Source organism: Prunus dulcis, chromosome 1, assembly GCF_902201215.1.
Source record: "Prunus dulcis chromosome 1, ALMONDv2, whole genome shotgun sequence".
In the NCBI taxonomy this organism is placed as follows: Eukaryota; Viridiplantae; Streptophyta; class Magnoliopsida; order Rosales; family Rosaceae; genus Prunus; species Prunus dulcis.
Window position 1 is genome coordinate 10,763,259 of NC_047650.1, and position 20,513 is coordinate 10,783,771.

The 20,513-nt window shown below is 36.8% G+C and overlaps 4 protein-coding genes across 6 annotated transcripts; 2 read left to right on the forward strand and 2 right to left on the reverse strand.

The window, feature by feature from the left end:
- Positions 1 to 372: 372 nt before the first annotated feature.
- On the reverse strand, positions 373 to 4,848 carry LOC117620883. 3 transcript variants are annotated; one of them, XM_034351139.1, is made up of 6 exons: positions 4,569 to 4,848; positions 3,597 to 3,751; positions 3,058 to 3,089; positions 1,742 to 1,767; positions 1,370 to 1,643; positions 373 to 1,010 (listed from the first exon to the last, which is right to left on the reverse strand). In XM_034351139.1, exons 1-6 carry the CDS (start codon positions 4,693 to 4,695, stop codon positions 647 to 649), a joined length of 978 nt encoding a protein of 325 aa, XP_034207030.1. In that variant the 5' UTR covers positions 4,696 to 4,848; the 3' UTR covers positions 373 to 646. The 3 variants fall into 3 exon arrangements, with proteins under 3 accessions (XP_034207030.1, XP_034207023.1, XP_034207018.1); XM_034351132.1 differs by having other exon boundaries at positions 1,370 to 1,649; XM_034351127.1 differs by having other exon boundaries at positions 1,370 to 1,670.
- Positions 4,849 to 6,102: 1,254 nt separating this feature from the next.
- Positions 6,103 to 8,033, forward strand: LOC117624292 (translationally-controlled tumor protein homolog). The gene is made up of 5 exons (XM_034355452.1): positions 6,103 to 6,235; positions 6,855 to 6,928; positions 7,147 to 7,275; positions 7,357 to 7,514; positions 7,648 to 8,033. Exons 1-5 carry the CDS (start codon positions 6,208 to 6,210, stop codon positions 7,763 to 7,765), a joined length of 507 nt encoding a protein of 168 aa, XP_034211343.1. The 5' UTR covers positions 6,103 to 6,207; the 3' UTR covers positions 7,766 to 8,033.
- A 735-nt stretch (positions 8,034 to 8,768) lies between these two features.
- On the reverse strand, positions 8,769 to 9,826 carry LOC117616392 (universal stress protein PHOS32). Its single transcript, XM_034345700.1, has 4 exons — positions 9,497 to 9,826; positions 9,322 to 9,416; positions 9,041 to 9,162; positions 8,769 to 8,942 (listed from the first exon to the last, which is right to left on the reverse strand). The coding sequence occupies exons 1-4, from the start codon at positions 9,684 to 9,686 to the stop codon at positions 8,858 to 8,860; spliced, it is 492 nt and encodes a 163-aa protein (XP_034201591.1). The 5' UTR covers positions 9,687 to 9,826; the 3' UTR covers positions 8,769 to 8,857.
- A 3,764-nt stretch (positions 9,827 to 13,590) lies between these two features.
- Positions 13,591 to 20,335, forward strand: LOC117616390 (kinesin-like protein KIN-13A). The gene is made up of 15 exons (XM_034345697.1): positions 13,591 to 13,874; positions 13,962 to 14,038; positions 14,151 to 14,429; positions 14,527 to 14,745; positions 15,496 to 15,681; positions 15,905 to 16,009; positions 16,128 to 16,205; positions 16,376 to 16,457; positions 16,963 to 17,125; positions 17,813 to 18,142; positions 18,452 to 18,670; positions 18,774 to 19,365; positions 19,461 to 19,526; positions 19,708 to 19,934; positions 20,054 to 20,335. Exons 3-14 carry the CDS (start codon positions 14,208 to 14,210, stop codon positions 19,888 to 19,890), a joined length of 2,445 nt encoding a protein of 814 aa, XP_034201588.1. The 5' UTR covers positions 13,591 to 13,874; positions 13,962 to 14,038; positions 14,151 to 14,207; the 3' UTR covers positions 19,891 to 19,934; positions 20,054 to 20,335.
- The last annotated feature ends 178 nt before the right edge of the window (positions 20,336 to 20,513 follow it).

Genomic DNA, 20,513 nt, shown 5'->3' on the forward strand with positions numbered 1-20,513 from the left:
GACGAGCACCAGGGAACGGGAGAATTATCACTACCGCTGGCAGTCCAGAATCCAGTCCAGATGCTGATTCATTTCTAAGTGTCATTGAATTGCAAGGGATTTAAAACTACATAGATAAAATTGAAACTAACGGGAACAAAGTGGTAAACAAACAAACTACATAGATAAAAAATGACTTTACGCCTGAAAACAAAACTAAAAAACCCCATATTCAAGAACACATATTAGTTATTGGATTTTCAATGACTTACCCATCTAATCAGCTCCAATGCCAACACCGACTGGTATAGAATCAAAGTCGAACTTGACTTTGGTCGTTTGGATGTGGCAATAAGTGCTCCACAGTACATCACATTGGCAAGGATGCGAAAGTTAAAAAAAGAGTTTGCACAAAGCAAATTTTTTTTCTTTCGTTGGTTGCATAAAACAAATTTAGTCCATACCATATGGCATCAACTAACCAGCCATACATTTCTAGGGCTGAAACTAACACCTTCATAGCCTCAAGTTTTGCAGTTATGGTTTCTCATCCTTGAAGTTTATGCTTTTCATAGGAAGAACATTTTGCACCTGCGGTAATAATTATTCAAGGCTAGCAACTTAGCTTTTTTTTTCCCGCTCTCGGACATTTCAGTTCGGCCTGCTATCAAGCGTACTCATTAATGTCCGGGAGCAGTGAACCAGTGTCTTCAGGAAATAGTTGGAGAGGTTCAACCGCATTTCTTTCCTGGACATGGTGATGACTGTGAGTTGCTGCTTCTGACAGGTTAGAGTTGAGGTTCGCAGACCATGAAAAGGAGTTCCCAGTCTGTTCAACTAGCGAAGGTGCTGTGTACTCTGCTGGAAACCAGCCCCTCAATCCATTTGATCTTCTCATGTAAGCGTCTGCAGCAGATGAAGAGGAATTGGTTGGTGTCTGCTGCATCCTTCGTAAGTTGGAATAAACTGGATCATTGCTTCCTTGATAACCCAAACCAAATGGAGATTCAGTAGCAATTTGAACAAGCATCCTACAAGGAAAAGGTGCATGTAAGATATTTAAGGCGCAGTGTAAAGTAGCAAGGCTAAGAAAAATGAGGGTCAATGAACACAATGCAGGTTCAGAGTGACTTGGGATATTTTAATAATATGATGTATCCCTCATGAGCCATGACATTATTCCAGCATAACCAAGCCTGGCCCATCAGTTTTTCTCAGGTTTATGTCAAATAATAAATGTTATCTATGAAGCTAAAAGCACATGCCATTACTCTCATATTTATAAAAGCGTTCATATTAGATGTGATTGGCTGACCTTGGTCGAAATCCGCATTGTCAGTTCAATTAACTCAGGTACGGATAATGAGCGTTGAGTTTATCAAAAGCTTACCCACGCTCAACGATTCGAGGAACAAATGGTTCATTTGGCATAGCATGAAAATCAAGCCCAGCACTCAAGGTTGCAGATCTAACTGAAGCCCAATTTGCACCACTGGTATGGTCACCCCTTGAAAACGAATTGATACAGGTATCACATATGAAAGGATCACATCTCCAGTTAACCTGGGAAGTAAATACCCCACTGTGTACAGGAGGGACATTCAATTGATGGCTGGTATTAGGATTACCAGCAAAGACGGCATAGGGGTCAACGAAATTTCCATCTGCATCTTCAATATGTGATTCTAAGTCTGTTGTTAAACAAGTTTTCTATTAACTGGTTATTTAAATTTAAGGTGGGAGCAGAAGAAAATGAACTTACAGCCAGGTGATGGTAACCTTGTTTCCCTGCAAGTTTCAAAACATCCACATGTAAAACAAAGACCAAAAAATACACAAACCATAACATCTTTAGTAATTATTATCTCCAATCTCAATAAACTGCCGGGAAATAGAGGTGAATTTCACGATTCTTGAAAACCTAGGACAATTAAACTTTCTGCGTACACTATCGGTTTCCTTTCAATTTGTTTATTTATTTTTTCATTCAAAGATGAACACAGAAATCATCTCTCTTTACGGTCCTATACCTTGGACCCAAACCTCTAGAATACAATCAGAATCTAATCAATCTGATTATTTCTGTTTTCAGATAACAGCTACTAAATAATCTGCACTAAAAAGCAACAAATATGGTATTTCGGCCAGATGTTAAAAATCACTTAAAAACACATTACATTTACATTGAATTTATTTATCTGGGTTATTCATTTTTCCGTAAGTTTGGGATAAATGTTTCTGCATGAAAGACTCAGCAACTAAATACACCAGAGGAGAAATTCAGCCTCTTGACTAGAAATAATCAAGGACATTAGATAGAGGTATCCTTGAGCTTCAAACTTACTTTTGGTATGGGTATTTAGAAGACTCATAAACAATATCAATTGGCAAAATAAAAATGAGGACTCATGCAGCAGGCAATGCCCAATATGGGATTGGGGGACCAAAGGAAGATGGAACTGAGAATAATTTGGATGAAGGAAGCCTCATCAATAATTCCAATAATCCCATTCTTTAGAGATGGCCCTTCTCAAGTTCTATCATAGAATCCCCTTGTTTACTATAGACTCACTTCTAGACATTTCAATGAAACTGCTACCTAGGCAAACTTGTAATTCCATTATAGTTGTTCATCAATAGCATATCCCCACCAAGTAAACAGCATTACCATAGCATAAAGATAACCACACAAGCAACACAAAAATTCATTTCAGATGGGATATATCAGCATCTCAAAAGGAAAGAATCCAAGCACAACTAGCAACTACTAATTGAAGTCCTGGGCTACAAGTTTTTTTAACTCATCAATCTGACAACCTATTAGATGAACACATAAACAACACGCATTCACATAGTACAATTTAATATCTAGAGTTGAAGTTTTTATAGTTAACTAAAAACACAACTTTCACATGCCACTGATAGCCCAAAACTATTCTAGGCTTAACAATTCCCAGTAATTAATGTTTAAGATCAATAAATATTCAAGTGATATTGAAGATAGTATAATGGCAAATTTTAACACAAAAATGAAGCAAAAGGAAAGTAAAGACCTTGCACAGGAGAAATAATGCTTACCAAGTATAGTGACGTACAAAAGTTCCATTTCCCTGGAACATCCACAAATGTATTTACAAATTAAGACGAACGACTTAGAGAAACTGATGATCACATCAAGTGATGTACTTATACATATATATATATATATATTTATATATAATATGACAACGAATCATGGAAAAAAAACATTGAACATCCAGGTATGGCTATAAAACCATGAAAACATGTTGCAAAGATTATATTCCATGTGTGTGTTATGATGAAAAATACAAATTGCTTAGTGATGAAAAAGAACAAAGTAATCTAAAATTCTGTATATGAGGCAGAATCAGTCACACATTTGTTGATATTTCGAGGCCGAACCAAAAACTGATAGCATAAAATGACATTTTAAGTGTCCTCAGTTGGTTTTACAAATAATTTCCTTTACCAGTTGTGTTACTCAATGCACCCACTAAAGCAAGTCAAAATGAGCGAGAAAAATGAGTGTTCGCAGCCTTAAGGAAACTATAAATTGGTACAAAAGTAATTAAATTATAAGTAGTCTTTGCTTTTACCATGTCAATGAAATCCACAGGCTCCTCATCCATCCCCTCATATAAGTCAGGCTCAGGGCTACCATTCTCAAAACACCTCCATACACCATTCTCAATCTCACGGCAATTTGGGCATTCCATGACACCTTTTACATTGAATGCAGAACCGATGCAATCTGAAGAAAAAGGAAAGCACATGACATCAGAAAAAATAACAAAATTCCACGAACAGACAAAATTAAGTAAATATTTCATGATTTAGGAGGTTAACTTTTTTTCGGCAGCCAAAAGGTGTAAGGTGAAAATCTACCAAACCTAGGAAATGTGACCCTCTACTATCATTCATAAATGCCTTTCTTTTTGTGACCTTATATCATACCGTAATTCTCACAAGGCGTGTATTAGCACCTAGGAGATAAGCATAAACCAAGACACAAATCAATATTTAGACCAAAAATCATTTTGAACTTCATTAGGATTTAGGAGTTTCCATAGCTCACCCATAAAAGCTAATATGCCTTCGTAAATGTACATGTATACACACAAACACACCCCATGTTAGACATGTCTACAAATGATAAATCCAATAAATCCTACTTTTAAAACAGCCAATTCGTCGAACAGCTTAGGCACATAGAGTCACAAAACAAATTTTACGCAACCCGATTCGTTTTCCTGATCCAAAGTCAAACAGTACAGAGTTTTTTTTCTTTCTTTCATTAATTACAGGACACCGACTATTGAGCTCATAGTTCCAACACACACACCAGCATACCTTCATCAAATACCAGAAAAAGAAAATAGTAACAGCAATTAAAACACTAATGACATCAACAACAATAATAACAGTGACAATCATTTCTATGGTACCCCGTAATAATCATTAACAATAATTTTGAAAAAAAAATATACACATATATCATTTAGTAAAGAAAGAACAGAAAATAAAAGAAATATATGTAAAAGTTGGCGAAGTCTATGTGATTTACTCACCGAGATGAAACGAGTGAGAGCAGCGAAGCCTGACGACAGTACGGCCACAGTCATCGGAGACGTCGTCCATGCAGATGGAGCACTTGACAGTCGAGGAAGACGAAGCGGGCGACGTCGCGTTGTCCATTTGCGCCCGAGCAAAGAAAACCCCCACAGAGACTGAGAGTATGTGAGAAGAAGAGCAGAGCAGAGGATGAAGAAGAAGAAGAAGCAAAGAAAGGGGCGCAGTGGCACAGACATTTATACAGCCAGAGAATCATTGCTCCTCAGGAAGAACCAAATGGGTTGTCACCCGCGTCTATATATGGTAACTTGTCAATGGGAGTGGCAAGTACATCTATTTCAAATCCGAAGATTGGGTTCCCCTGCGGTCGAGTCCATGAGAAGTGATCGCGTTGGCGATTGTGTGGCAAACATGTGGAGGGTTTTTGTATACGTTATTTGATGATTGGGCGGTCTATGCTTGGTTTTATTATTGAAAAGATAATAAATAAAAAATAGAATTTGACGTAGCATGACACAACTGTCACATAAAAAAATCAATTAATACGGTCAATATTATGTCTAAATAACATTACCCTTAAATTATTAATAAGTATTCTTCGTTGTGACAGCTGATGTCAGTGTGTCGTTACTTGAACATTCCACAAGCTTTATCCATATCCTCGTGAAATTGGTGTGAAGGCCAGGGCTATCTGATGTAATTTCCTTGTTTGTCTTGGGCATTTGGTTAGCCAAAAAGAAAATGAAACTGGTTGTGAGAAAACACATTCTCACTTGAGCTTTCGCGCAGTGGGTCAATAGTTCTTATTCAATGAGGAACTTTCAAATACACAAAAGTGTAATTTAGCATGGCACAACTCAGTAAGTTGGAACCAATCTCACAATGTAATTTCATGAAGTTTAGACAAGTAAGGGGATTGATTTCAACATAGTTGTTTGTGCCATTCACTGTCCTTTTGTCGGCTCTCGTTTAAGATTGGATTTCAAGTGATTATAGTAGAAGCCTTAAAAAAAAATCAAATAGAATCAATCAAATACACCAACCCAAAATCGAACCAAATCAATTATTGTAATTGGTTTAGTTTTCAATTTTAAGGGTGAAACAGACACAAACAAACCGTGCCTACCCCAAATTCCCACATAATTTCCCAAATTTGTACAAATGAAAATCTTGAGTTGGACATAATTTCGGATTACACTAAACTCAAATTTGAATTTGGCACTCTTGACTGGGGATGGTCTAACTAAGTTAACCAGCCTACATTGCCAAAGTAACGAGGTCTAGTTGGCTGGCCCAAATAATTTCTAGACCCAATTAAGGAAACTAGAACTGGACCGACAAGACTACCCGAAAAACCTGGTTTTACAATTTTACTAGGACTTGGAACCAAAAACCTGGTTTTACGGTTTTATTAGAAAGGGCATAACAGGAATTCGAGAGAAAAAACAAGTCCTTTCCCGTAATTTTTGAGTTGCGTAGCATATTCGTGTTCTCGGCCAAACCCTCGCCTATAAATTCCAGTTGACGAAGGCTCTTGAAACCCTCTCTAGCTCTCTAGTTGCAGCGTCGCTCTCTCCTCTCAAATCCCTAGTAAATCTTGTTGGGGCGATCCGAGAGAAAGACTCTGCTGCAAACATGTTGGTTTACCAAGACCTCCTCACTGGTAATTTCCCCCGTTATTTTATTTTCCCCCTCTCTGTCTTAAATTAGGGTTTTAGTTTTGTTCATATTAGTTTTCAGGGATGATACGAAATTAGATCTCTGTTAAATCTCCAAATTTTAGGTTAGGTTAGGGATCTGATTTTGTTCACTGGCGCCCAATTTTCACTACTGCCGTATTTGTCTTGTTGTTTCACAAATTTCTTGATCTATAGCTGCTGTATTTATTTTGTTGATTATGTGCAAGTTTTGTTTTATGTAATCAGCTACTGGGCTGCATGTTGTGTATATTTTGTCAAGCTACTGAATTGTTCTGTTCCTACTGATTAAAAAAACCTAATTTGTAGTTTTAATCAGTATTTCAATGGCTTTCGAACTATTTTTTATATTTTTGTTTGCATATGCATGTGATGTGGTTGGTGGAAGATGTTTGGATTGAATATAGCTTTGTCATCATGACGCAACTCTAAAACTTTGAGGGGTTAACTAAGTACTTTAACTTAGATACTTTTATAAGTTTGTTTGTGATGTTCTTCTTGTTCGATCTGATTTTTTTTATTGAGCTTATATATATCGAAGCTCTCGTTTCAAGTTGTTGACCAATTTTAGTGTATTCATACTAGGTGATGAGCTTCTCTCGGACTCGTTTCCATACAAGGAAGTCCATAATGGAGTGTTGTGGGAAGTTGATGGAAAGGTAGGTTCATCAATTTTGAACTTAACAAGCTTAACAGATGGTTCTCGCAATGATTTTAATTTATTCGTGTAACTCAAACTTTACAAGTAGAAAATAAAGTCGGATGATGTATTTAATGTGCGGGTATCAGGGTGGTTGTATTGAGCTCTGCTGTTTTATCTTAACTTCTACTGTTGCACAGTTGATTAAATGTAAGTTTGTATGATTTTTGTCTCCAGTGGGTTGTGCAAGGAGCAGTTGATGTAGACATTGGTGCAAATCCCTCTGCTGAAGGTGGTGGGGAAGATGAGGGTGTTGATGATAAAACCGTGAAGGTGGTTGACATCGTTGACACATTTAGGCTTCAGGTATGTAGTGCCCGCTGTTCTGTTGGCCCCGAAACTTTGTCTCGGATTAGGAATTTTATTGTTATTGCCTGATGCTTGCAGGAGCAACCTCCTTTCGACAAGAAGCAGTTTGTCACATGGGTGAAGAGGTACATCAAACTGTTGACACCCAAGCTGGAGGGGGAGAAACAAGAGGAATTCAAGAAGAACATTGAGGGAGCAACCAAGTTTCTGCTTTCGAAGCTCAGTGACCTCCAATTGTAAGTTTTGTTGGTCCCTTTAGTGATTTACCATGTTAGTCATCCCGTCGGTAGAATACTTTGGCACTTGCTATCATTGTGGAATTTTTACTCGAAAAAAGATGCAAGCATTGAATCACATGTTCTTTTGCAGCTTTGTTGGGGAGAGCATGCATGATGATGGCGGTTTGGTGTTTGCCTACTACAAGGAGGGTGCCACTGACCCAACATTTATCTACTTTGCTCATGGTTTGAGGGAGGTCAAGTGCTAAGTATTGGCACAGCTGGCTTCAAGCAGAATGCTTGTTGTAATCCTAGTCTATATTGTTGCTCTTTTTTGTTCTTCTCTAAATTGGGGAATCAGGAGTCTATTTTTGCTTGTTTTCTTTAGAATGTTTTGCATTTGGTGACTTGAGGCTTTATGCCACCTTCTATCCCGGTTTTTAATGGTATTTTTGAATTTCGACTTGGATTTCTAATTTATTTGGCTCTATGTTTTGATTGAGAAATAAGAATAATATTGTATTCTAGATTTTAGCAGCTCCAAATCTTCATTCTTATCCATGCATACATTTGTATGTTATATCATCTATGTGTTATATAATTCATAAATCTACCAGGCTGTTTTTGGGTTTGTTTATAGAAATTAAATGATGTAGGGTTTATTTATAATATCAGTGTTAAAAATGGGTATATGATTAAATATTACTAAAAAAAAATTATGGGCTGTTTTTGAGTTTGTTTATAGAAATTAAATGGTGTAGGTTTATATATAATATTAATGTTAAAAATGGGTATATAATTAAATATCATTAAAAAAAAAATCATGGTTCATTCATTACTGTGACAAATGCAAATGGGTCTGCAGTACGATGTAGACGGTGGAACTGTAGAAGCTTGTGCACCTGTACAGAGCTTTGGTACTTGATCTTGGCTAGTTGAATTATCAGTTTAACAACTTTGTAACAAACTCAAGTGATTAAGAAATAAGTTTTAGTTCAAGTGATTAAGAAATAAGTTTGCATTCAACCGAAAAAAGAAATGGGTTTGCGATAAGCGGTTAAGAGGGATACCGATCAATTTTAAAAGAACTGTTAGATAATTATTGTGAAGTTAAAGGAGGTATGATGTTATTTTTGCCAAGAGTAAGATGATTGGGGAAGAAAGTCACATTATACAATACACTAGATGGCTACGAAGTGCAATTCATTCATTCCATTACCCTGAAATTTATTTTTTGTTTTGTTTTGTCAAATAAATAACAACTTGCTCAAACAAAGAAAAAATTCCGAAATGATATTGGCCCTCCAATTCATTGACCCCCAATGCATAAAATTTTATTGAAACACTTGATGATGAAAGGCTCAGGGCTTTGTGGGTTTCTTCACAATCATGACGGAGCATTTAACATGATGAGCACAGTAGTCGCTTACACTTCCAAGAACTGCCCTGCAAGAGATTCGAATTTTGTGTCACATATTAGAAGAGCCTGGAGGAAGAATAAATAAATAAAAAGAATTTTGGATTTGCAAAGTTCAAACATGTACCTCTTTACAATTCCATAACCATGACTTCCAACAACCAAAAGGGAGGCCTGATGTTTATCAACAGCGTCACACATAACATTTCTGGGATCACCTTCCATTACTTCCACTTCTACATTTTCCACCTGCACCGTCGCTAATTAATCATATTCGTTTGATAAATCACATTAATTAACTGACCACATAATATGCAGAATGATGCGTGAATTATCAAAAAAATGGCGGAATTTTGGAAAAATAGCCTAGTGAGTGTTCATAATAACGTTGCAGGATTTTGTACTTACCTTTTTGCTGGTGCAAACATCCTGAGCTTTCTGCACGGTCTTACTAGTGGATTTCTTCATATCCGCCTCCAAATAAGTCATAAAGTCCACAGAACCTGCATTTTACAATAACATGAATTAACCATGCAATTAATGAATTAATGAAGCAGATAATGAGATTGGTTTAGTTAATTACCAAATCCGGCGACGCCGAGGGCAGAAGAGGCAGAACTCCTAGCATGAATGACGATGAGCTTGAAAGGGTGGTTGGTGCCGTGAGCAAAGAAATGGTCCAATGTCCACTCCAATGCATAAAAGCTATGTTCACTGTCGTCCACTGCAACTAGCATCAGCGGCTTCCCCTTGTTCTCACTACCTTCCGCCATTATCTTAATTACTCGCTAATTAATCCAAGTTAATCACTAATTATCAACAAAAACAGCAAGAAGATCCAAACTAATTAGTTCAGTGTGGGATTAACTTAGTTGGAGAGTGTGCTTGTGGTTGGTAACGGCTGTATAGGACAGGATAGTAGCTTGCTGTTGCTGAACATGGCGATGCTATGTGTATACATATATATGCCTAAATTGTTGGTAACTGTATCGAGGTCGTTACGCCCCTCGACTCGGTTTCTAACCGTCTGTGAATCAATGGCCTTGAGATGGCGGGACTTTCTGTGAGGTCCAATTTCATGGCTCATGTCAAAGCGGAGTGCCGGGCCAAGTATGATCCCTCTTTAGGAGCCTCCTAAAGCTAAGATATCTCATATTCTGTTTCAAATAGGTCGAATCCAACCGAATCAAACAAAATAAATTAGTTACAATTTGGTCTGATTTGGCATAGTATTACACTATTGAGTGTACAAATTGGAATAACACACTCAGAGTAGTTTAATTTGACCGATTTGAAAATAACATGAATTGAATTACGTTTAATTTGACTAGAGTTAAATGTAGTGAAATTATGAATCCCGCTAAAAGGTTGAGATTATGGCAAGGGTCTACAGTAGCCCTTCATTACCAAAAGAAAGGATGGTGGGAGCCAAATTGGGTCTGGAAACGTTTAAAAACTTTAATTCAAATTAGAATCCTGAGCTAAGCATCGGCCTCAACCCTCACATGCTTTAAGTTAAAGCAAGGCTTTTCCCAAACAAAATAAGTGTACCGCACGGATGATAGGGTAGGGAACGGAACAGAAAAGTGGGGTTTTTATTTATTTATTTATACTTTTTTATAATATAAAAAAATTTAAAGTTGGTCCACTTGGAGATCCACCAGCATTTATCAATGTCGACCCAATTACCAGAACAACAAACAAACCTTATTAAAAAAAAACCTTGAAGCAAAATAAAATAAAATATTGACCTTAAGTAAAATTAAAATAAGATTATTAAATGATTTTATGATAAAGTATATTTATGCAACCAAAAGTGTGTTTCATGATGCATCCGTCCGTTCATGTGGCCTCTTTCTCAAGTTTCGATTATGTTATGTTATTTTAGATTTACATTGCGTACAGATTAATTTTATGTTGATGTGAATTATTAATTTTGTCTTACTAATATAATTTATATAATAAAAATTTGCTCGAAATATCCATAATTATTTAGTAGACAATTATCAATACTTTTCCTCACCAAAATTTACGTTGAATTCATATATTGTTTGTGTCTCTGAAATAATTGTCACCTTTGGAAAATAGCAAAGGAAATATATAAAAGCACAAAGTTAGAAAAGCGAGGTCTTTTAGGAATTTACAAAATTAAAGTCCTCCTAGAAAGGTACAGCAGCGCATAAATAATCTTGCTGTCATCATTCTATCACACTGTGTACGTTCCATCACCAAATGGCTGAATCGAGATTGGGAGGGTATTATTGACAATAACAAAAAGCTTGAGGCAGAGTACATCCACGTATATATATATGCTTATTTGAACTTGAGACCGTAAAGTTTGACCTTTCAGCATTAAAAAAAAGTTTGAAATTCCCCTTCAATTTAATATTATAGCTTGAGGCAAGGGCAATCGCCTTCATTCATCCTAAGAGCATTTTCAGCAGTTAAAGCTGAACTCGAGCTAGGGGGTTTCATCATCGGCATTTCATGTGTTCGAATGACTAATGCATTTGTTGTATATATAGTATAAATATATAAAATACAATTGTTTTTTTGTTAGAAAAAATATATGATAATCTAAAAAATAATGAGTAATGCAAACATGTGATGAAAAGTTATAGAGAGCATTGATAATGATGAATAAGTTTTTTTGTTTGTTTTTTGTTTTGGTTGAAGAATGATGAAGAACGTATATATGTAATGTAAAATTGTAAATGAAATAAACAAGAAGGTACAAACTTTCATGTCTCATTTCGACTGAAAGTGCAAATCTCTAGTTAAACCGACCCGCACTACGACTTATTCTGTTGCCTGCTGATAGGCAGCAATTGTATAAAACTGCTGCACGAGCTCAATATATATTAGTAATTTTATTTAGCGCATCTGTACATAATTTTCAGAGCCAGAAGTCGCAGTCCCACCGTCCCAATCCAAGTCTGAAGTTGAGAAAAGATTCCAGCAATATATAAACACACTTACACTTAAATAAAGTGCATGTATATACCAATCAAATTATTTTAATTTAATCTAAATTACGATGAGAGGGATTCGAAATTGGGTTTATACTAATTAAATTATTTTAATTTCAATTCTTAATATTTTCATTAACTAAAGATATTTTTTGGTATTTGAATGTTTTACCATTCTCCGGATTTTGCTTTATATACAGATAAAAGGTTAGCACGTTCCCTTTTATATTATCCGATTCGTTTTTATATTTTATTAGGTCCCGTTTGGTTCACAGAATGGATTTGAAGGGAAATCACTTCCCATGTCATTTTCCAATGAATGAGAATGAAAGATTCATTTTTCACGTTTGGTAATGTCGGGAAAGTAACCGAGAGATTTCACTTTGTTTTCTTTCCCATGTTTGTTTTGAGTATGAATGAAAAATAAAGTTTGTATAATTTTTCAATTATACCCATATTAAATCAAACAAACAAAAAATTCATTTAATGATACGTTGTAATTCTAAATTGTTCATAGGGACAAAATAGTCATGAAAATTGTACATTGAATGTTAGCTCATTTTCCCAAACTTTCCCATGAGGAGAGAAAACAAAACCCAAGTTAAGAGAAGGGCTTCACTTTCCCCCCTACTTTCCTATGTGCTAAGCAACAATTTCCCATGCATGGACTTACCAAACATGAGAAAGCAATTGAATTCCCATTCCTAAGCCTCATTTCCCATGAACCAAATGGGGCCTTAAGAGTTTGCTTTGACATTTGATTTGAGGTGGTTGAGTGTATTTTAATAATTTCTTAACTTGAAACATATTATTCTCCTATTAGGATTGTTGTATTAGTTTTTGTTAGTTGAATGATTTCTATTTTTAATTTTCAGACAGGATCTTATGAATCTCAGTTTGCTTAATTAACAAACAGGCAAACGCGCCCTAAACAATAAAATAATTACATCAAAATTTGAGGGAGGACGAGCCACCTCAATAATGCCCTCAAACACCATTTTCATTCCATAATAGTAATTTTGCAAACAGTCCTGATCTCTTGGACCCCTGTAGTCCAAGAGATTTATGGTCACTCACCGTTGGATGTAAATTCAACGGTTGACTTGAATCGGGTAATAATCATTTATGTCATATTGCATTTATATATGGGATTAATATCCAACGGTGGGTGACCACAATCTCTTGGACTCCTGTGGTCCAAGAGATCGGGACTGATTTTGCAAAACCCAAAAAAAAAAGAGGAAAAATAATGAGAAAATGGAGAAATGAATTGTGTTTTTTTTTTTCCTTGTTTGAGAAATTTTATTTTTTCCTCTTAATATTGCACTTTTATCCCCATAAATAAATAAAAAAAGAAGGAGAAAAATACCCATCAACCCTCAATGAAAATTTCCTTTTTATTTTTGTTGGGTCATGAGACAAAAAAGAAAAAGAAAAAGATTTTCATTATTGTTGGTGGTGGAGGGAGGGAGTGGACGTTTTGAGTTTCCGCGGCAAGCAAATAAAAGAAAATCCAAGGGTATTTGCGTCAGCTCACATTAAATTTATTCCAGTCTGTCGTCCGAAGGCTCTGAACCGTCCATCCGAGCTCCAAACCGAAAATTAGCAACAACTTTGAGGGCGTATCAGTCTTTTTAGATTAATTCAATTTTGCGAAGAGCCGTTTTAATAATTTTGAAAATTATAATGTACCAAATGACAATTATAACGACATCGCTCTCTAACTCTCTCTCCTGTTGTCGCAGAAAGATTATTTTATAATCTAAGCAAGGCGTACACTTTCTCTCTCTTCTGTGGAGCCCCTTGCCATCATCAATTCAACCCCCATTTTTCTGAAACCAAATTCCAACACACCCTTCCCTCTTTACAATCGAATTAGGGTTTTGCTTTTCCCAATTCGTTTGCAGATCTGATCCCAATATCGCATTCTTTTGAGATTATTGAGAAGCCACAGATCCTGGTCGCGTAATTGTTTTGCTTCCTTCTGTTCCGGTACGTTTAATCGTAAATGTGAGAAACTGATTGATTTTCTACGTTGCTCGGCGTGGGATTCTGTGATCAGATTTGGTTGAATTGCAGATTCTGAGGATTTGAATCGCATTTCCGTTGGAATTTTACTTTCATGCCCTGCTTTGAATTCAACTTCTCCCCACCTCGTGAGTATATATGATCCCATGCAAATCAATATGCTATAATTTCGTTGAAATTCTTATGCCTTTTGGATTGCACGTATATATAAATGCATTTGTGTGGTTTGTTTCTGTGAAGCGGTTGTTGGAATATAGATCTTGAAAATTGGCTCCTCAAAGACGGTCGCAGCGCCACATGGGTGGCCAGATGCAGCAGAGCAATGCCGCCGCGGCTACTGCTCTGTACGACCACGCCACCGGCGCCCCTGCCGGGCCTCTGCACAATGCGGGGCCTGCCAGCGATGCTGGTGATGCAGTCATGGCCCGGTGGCTCCAGTCCGCTGGGTTACAGCATCTGGCCTCACCATTGGCTTCCACGGGAATCGACAACCGTATGCTCCCCAATCTCCTCATGCAGGTATTATATTCATAGCCATTGCCTATGTGATTGTGCTATCTTATCCGCTTTTTTCATGTGGAATTACATGATGACTAAGCGTTTGATATTGTTATAGGGTTATGGCGCTCAATCTGCTGAAGAGAAACAGAGGCTTTTGAAATTAATGCGAAACCTCAATTTTAATGGGGAGTCTGGTTCTGAGCCATATACACCTACTGCGCAAACTTCAGGTGGGGCTACATTGGATGGTTTGTATTCTCCGGAGTTCAGGGGGGATTTTGGAGCTGGGCTGTTGGACCTTCATGCTATGGATGATACAGAGCTTCTGTCTGAGGTATGGTCATTTAAAAAATTCATAATGTTCCGTGTTTAACTTAGCTGGGAAGTTCTGCATGGATTGGTCTTAAAACATTAATAACGATGAAGTACGAGATTGGCTACTGGGTGCTGTCAAAGGACGAGATTGGTTACTAATCCCTGACATTGAGTCGTTTTGTTTGAAGTTGCTTTACAACATTCCATGTTGTTATTCGGTGATATGTGCTGGAATTCAGACCCGTTATGCACTTGGGAATATCAAGTTGTGACATCAGTATTTTATAATGATAAATTGGTCTGAATTTGTGGCCAAATTTTTGTGAGCTAAATATTTTAATTAAATTGTGAATTCAGGATGGGTTGATGGGGATTCCCTGGAAATTCACTCACTTGTTAGGGTAATTTCTCTTGGATTGCTGTTTTGTTTCTATGTGAATTTTACTTGTGAATAGGTTCTTCAATTTAAATTTGTTTTGTAAAACTTGTAACATCTCTGATTCTAGCCAGTACATTATCATTTTTGTTCCCTTTACCTATTTGTTATTGGTCCTTGTTTTCTTGTGATATATATTTATAGCTGCATAGTGAAAAGAGTTAAATCCTCACCTACTTTTGAAATGTTGTGCTTACTGTCTTGGGGTCTGTTCTTTACCTTTTTCTTGAGTTATGATCAATGAGACTGCTTTGTGTCTGCCTAGGATATTTTTTTACTTCCTACTCTGTTGCTTTATTTGTTAATAAAATGCAATATTGTTTTCATGTTCAGCATGTCATCCCCGAACCCTTTGAGCCATCGCCATTTATGCCTGGTGGTAAAGCATTTGATGATGAATTCAATTTGACAAGTGGTAGGCAGCAAAGAGTACTACCTGATCCAGATGCATCAGTTCCAGTAGCCCAGAGTGAAAAGGAGAGCACAAAGGAAACTAATGTGGCTAAGATTAAAGTTGTGGTATGTGTTTCATTTCGCAGCTGAGTGCTGCGCTTGTGTATTGTTGTGGTTATATCATGTTGTTGATGACTTGGTACCTAATTTCTATATGAATGCTTTGGGTCTTAACATATATCAATCTTGGCATCTGATCCTGTGTGTGATTTGAAGGCATATGATGGAATATCATGTTATTATTTTGTGTGAAACTTTTAAATTTTTTGTGTTCTAATGGGTATATTAGGTACGCAAAAGACCTTTAAATAAGAAGGAGCTTTCGCGGAAGGAGGAGGATATTGTTTCTGTGTATGACAATGCTTATTTGACAGTCCACGAACCCAAACTAAAGGTTTGTTCTCAGCAACCAGATGCCACTTAAAATTTCTGGCCGAATTTTGTTTTGGAAATTGAAGTCTCTTTCTTGCGCATATTCTGTTTTGGGTTTTACATTTTTGGTCATGTAATAGGTGGACTTGACTGCATACGTGGAGAAGCATGAATTTTGTTTTGACGCTGTTCTGAATGAGTATGTTTCAAATGATGAGGTAATATATATCTTTTTGTACATGGAAGTGTGTAAATCTTGACTTAATATTTCCTTTGATGTTTAGGATACTGTTGCTCATTAGGCATGGTCCTCATGTGCATGTTCCTCTATGATTGTTTCCCGGTTGGATAAAAAAGGTTTAACCAGTTGAAATGCTTTATGAAACAGGTATACCGGGCTACTGTAGAACCAATTATTCCCATTATTTTTGAGCGAACAAAGGCTACTTGTTTTGCTTATGGTCAAACAGGTAGGTGGTGTATATAATCTGTCCATGTCATACACTACTTGATTATCAGTTTATCCTTGTTGAAACTTTATTCTTTTCATCTGTATATATGACAGTCATCAAAATGCAGTATCATTGGTTGAGTAATGACCTTGTGATATATATTTTCTTTTCATCTGTATATATGACAGTCACCAAAATGCAGTATCATTGGTTGAGTAATGACCTTGTGATATATATTTAAATAATTATAATTCCAAATCATATTCCATTCTTCCCTAGTCAAAGTTTGACTGCTAAGTTTGTCCTTCCTTTAAGCTTTATATACTCTTAGAAAGTTACCAATAGACAAAATTCAGGTTTTCATGCTTGTCAGATCTATTCACTTTGTTTTGGGGGCTCCGAGACATTATGTTTGTGGCTCATTTCTGGTGCCACTTAGTGGTTTTACTTGTTGCTATGTGATCCTTTTCAATCATGTTAAATGTCTTCTGTACTGAAAATACTAACAAGATTTGAATTACAGGTAGTGGCAAGACATTCACAATGCAACCGTTACCTATCAGGGCTGCAGAAGACCTGGTCAGATTGTTACATCAGCCAGTTTACCGTAACCAGAGATTCAAATTGTGGCTTAGCTACTTTGAGATTTATGGAGGAAAGCTCTTTGATCTTCTCAGTGAGAGGAAGTATATCTCTTTGTTTGACTGGTTCTTTTATTTTAATGTTATGATGGTATTTGAAAATTAGTTTGTTTTTTGCCAAAAATACTGTTCTATTTGTTTGTTTCTAATTTTTAACTTTAAATTGCTACGACATTGGAATGGGATTTGGACTAATGACATCCTCCTTTAAGGAAAGGTATAGGCTTGTAGATACCCTCAGGGGATACCTATGTTCTAGAATGATCCTTTGGATTGCAGAGGGTAGCTATGTGTGTTAGTGCATAATAATGGTCTAGCTGAGTATAGGACAGGGCGTAAGACACATAGTTTTGTGTGTGAAGGATTCATTTGTGTAACTACCAATGATGTTGCAATGGTTTGAAGCATGTCATATTTCAGTTACTAAGGCATCAGTTGTCCATTTTCACCAAGTATTAAATTTCATGTGAATTTTTTGGGCAATGTTTGCGGAAAGCATCTAATTATTACTAGTTGGGTTATGTGGTATAATTTTAGAATGGGTGTTCTGATTACGTGCAAGCATTTGTTTCTATTTGCATTATGCATCATCTTATTTTATATGACAGCACATTTATTTGCATTTTTTTAGAGATGCATAATAATGCACATATGCATGTGAATTTTGGTTCACTTGGTGGTCTACTGCTGTAATTATGTTATGACATAAATGACTTCATTTCTTTGCAATAGGAAACTTTGTATGAGAGAAGATGGACGGCAACAAGTTTGCATTGTTGGACTGCAAGAATTTGAAGTTTCAGATGTACAAATTGTTAAAGAATATATTGAGAGAGGGAATGCTGCTAGAAGTACAGGGTCAACTGGTGCTAATGAAGAGTCTTCTAGGTCTCATGCTATTTTACAACTCGTTGTGAAAAAGCACAGTGAGGTAAAAGATTCTAGGCGGAACAATGATGGAAATGAATCTAGAAGTGGGAAGGTTGTGGGGAAGATCTCTTTCATCGATCTTGCTGGTAGTGAAAGGGGTGCTGACACCACTGATAATGACCGACAAACAAGGTAATCTTCCAACTTTTTTAGGCCATCGGCTTTTCTTTCTTCTTGTTTCTCTATGATTTTGGCGTTTGGTGATATAATTGTACTTGCAAATCCGTCATTGGGCTAAGTGTGATGCCTGGGCAGGTTTTAAGAAGGCCCATGGTGTCAATAGTACTAAAGAAAATCAGAAATTGTTCTTGGGTGTACCTATTCCATCAGGATAATGCTTCTTAGGCTACCGTTGTTCTTTCTCACATTCATTGTAATGTCAGTACTGTTATGATGATTTACTGACTACTGAATTTGTTGAACCAAAATGGGTCATTGCAGAATTGAGGGAGCAGAAATTAACAAGAGCCTTTTGGCTCTAAAGGAGTGTATTCGTGCTCTGGACAATGACCAGATCCATATACCTTTCCGTGGAAGCAAACTCACAGAAGTGCTCCGTGATTCCTTTGTTGGCAATTCAAGGACTGTTATGATATCTTGCATTTCTCCAAATGCAGGGTCATGTGAGCATACACTTAACACTTTGAGATATGCGGATCGGTATGCTTTATGCTATTGTGAACTTAAACAACTCAAATTACTGTACTAGTGCTTAATGATTAAACTTATATTTCAGACTAAAAGATTAACTTTAAACGAACAGGGTTAAAAGTCTTTCAAAAGGTGGCAACGCTAGAAAGGATCAAGCAGTAAATTCATTACCACCAACTATTAAGGATGTTTCATCGACATCATCTACACTGGTTTCTGCTGAGGTAGAGGATGCCCGTGAGCAACGTCAAGAAGTTAAAGTAGCTGATACAGGCAGAAGAGCTGTGGAGAAAGAAAGTTTCACATATATTCCAACTGTTGAGTTTGACAAGCAGCCTGCAAAGTTGTCATCAAGTAACCCCATTAGTATTCGGGAAGAAAGCGGGGTGGCTTCTGGTGTAATGGATAGGGAGAGATTTGAAATTAATAATTCTTATGGTGATTCTTACAGCCAGAAGATGCTCTATTATTCCCAAAACTCGGGTGATACAGAAGAGAAAGTACAAAAAGTGTCACCACCTCGTAGGAAAGTAACCAAGGATGAAAAATCAGAAAAGTTGGGTAATTGGCTGAAAAAAGGTGGATCTGATCTCTCCACCGCAAGTTCAAAGCAGCAAAATACAGGAAATTATAACACAAGCAATGTTGGATCCAAACAATCTGAGCCTCAACTTCCTGATGGGCATATCAATGCCATTCTCGAGGTTGGTACTCTGGCTTTGGTCATTATATTTGTAGTTATTTTACAAGTAATCCTGTACCCCCTGCTAATTTTTTTGAGCTCTTTGGACTGTATTAGGAAGAAGAGGCCCTAATTGCTGCCCATAGAAAAGAAATTGAGGATACGATGGAAATTGTTCGCGAAGTAAGTGAAACTTTCTTCTTTTGTTTTTTTGCAAGATATTTTGATCGCCTCTCCAACAGATCTTGTTAACTGAGTGAGAAACTGGCATTTTTAACTTGTCTGTCATGTCAACCTGCTATATAGTGTGCATCCTGTATTTTTTGGTAAATAGGTGCTTATCCCGTGTTGTTTTGGTTACCAGGAAATGAAACTGTTGGCAGAAGTGGACCAACCAGGGAGCCTGATAGACAACTATGTGACCCAGTTGAGCTTTGTGCTTTCTCGCAAGGCAGCTGGTCTGGTTAGCCTTCAAGCCCGTCTTGCAAGATTCCAGCATAGACTAAAAGAGCAGGAAATACTAAGTCGCAAAAGAGGACCTCGTTAAGGCAGGCACTTTGTTTCGTTGCGCAGATGGCGGCACTGTTACTTGTATTAATCTGAACTCTCTTGTATATATTTTTCATTTTCATCTCATCTGGTGGAAAACATTGATACTAAACAGCATCCTTTTTAAGTTCTGCTTATTCTGTCTTGTTATGGTCCCGCAGTTACAAAGCAGGATCTGCGGGAGGGGGATTTGAGGCATTGCAGACTCTGGGCAGTTCACATCCAGACTTCTGGCTAAGGGCGGCAATGAGGATTCAATTCACGTCTTTTGCCGGTGATTGTGTTCTCATTTGTAATTCTTTAGAGAAGTTGATGTGTTCTTGCCGAGTCTTTTATGGGTTGTGGACTTTGGCTGTTGTGTAAGTGGTGACTGGAAATTTGATTTGACAATGTATTTTCTAGTAAAGAAAAAAAAAAGAAATAGAATGTTTATTACTCTGTCATCCTGACTATTATCTTATTTCATTCTTTTCTTTTGCACTGTCCCTTGAATACCATACATTTCCAATATTGATCACAGAATTATTCCGACGATTTGGCTACTTTCCAGGTTAAACAAAACCAAATAAACATGAACCAAAATATTATTATCTGATAGAGTAAATGCTGGCAAGTAACTAT

Excerpts from the sequence above, each read along its gene's own strand:
- LOC117616390 (XM_034345697.1), top strand. The coding sequence starts at position 14,208 with ATGGGTGGCCAGATGCAGCAGAGCAATGCCGCCGCGGCTACTGCTCTG. Across the intron at positions 14,430-14,526 it reads TCCCCAATCTCCTCATGCAG|GGTTATGGCGCTCAATCTGC; the intron begins GTATTATATTCA and ends ATATTGTTATAG. Across the intron at positions 19,366-19,460 it reads ATATCAATGCCATTCTCGAG|GAAGAAGAGGCCCTAATTGC; the intron begins GTTGGTACTCTG and ends GGACTGTATTAG.
- LOC117624292 (XM_034355452.1), top strand. The coding sequence starts at position 6,208 with ATGTTGGTTTACCAAGACCTCCTCACTG. Across the intron at positions 6,236-6,854 it reads TTACCAAGACCTCCTCACTG|GTGATGAGCTTCTCTCGGAC; the intron begins GTAATTTCCCCC and ends TATTCATACTAG. Across the intron at positions 7,515-7,647 it reads AAGCTCAGTGACCTCCAATT|CTTTGTTGGGGAGAGCATGC; the intron begins GTAAGTTTTGTT and ends GTTCTTTTGCAG.
- LOC117620883 (XM_034351127.1), bottom strand. The coding sequence starts at position 4,695 with ATGGACAACGCGACGTCGCCCGCTTCGTCTTCCTCGACTGTCAAGTGC. Across the intron at positions 1,768-3,057 it reads TTTGTACGTCACTATACTTG|GGAAACAAGGTTACCATCAC; the intron begins GTAAGCATTATT and ends TGAAACTTGCAG. Across the intron at positions 1,011-1,369 it reads CCTCGAATCGTTGAGCGTGG|GATGCTTGTTCAAATTGCTA; the intron begins GTAAGCTTTTGA and ends TTTTCCTTGTAG.
- LOC117616392 (XM_034345700.1), bottom strand. The coding sequence starts at position 9,686 with ATGGCGGAAGGTAGTGAGAACAAGGGGAAGCCGCTGATGCTAGTTGCA. Across the intron at positions 9,163-9,321 it reads ATGTTTGCACCAGCAAAAAG|GTGGAAAATGTAGAAGTGGA; the intron begins GTAAGTACAAAA and ends GCGACGGTGCAG. Across the intron at positions 8,943-9,040 it reads GGTTATGGAATTGTAAAGAG|GGCAGTTCTTGGAAGTGTAA; the intron begins GTACATGTTTGA and ends AATCTCTTGCAG.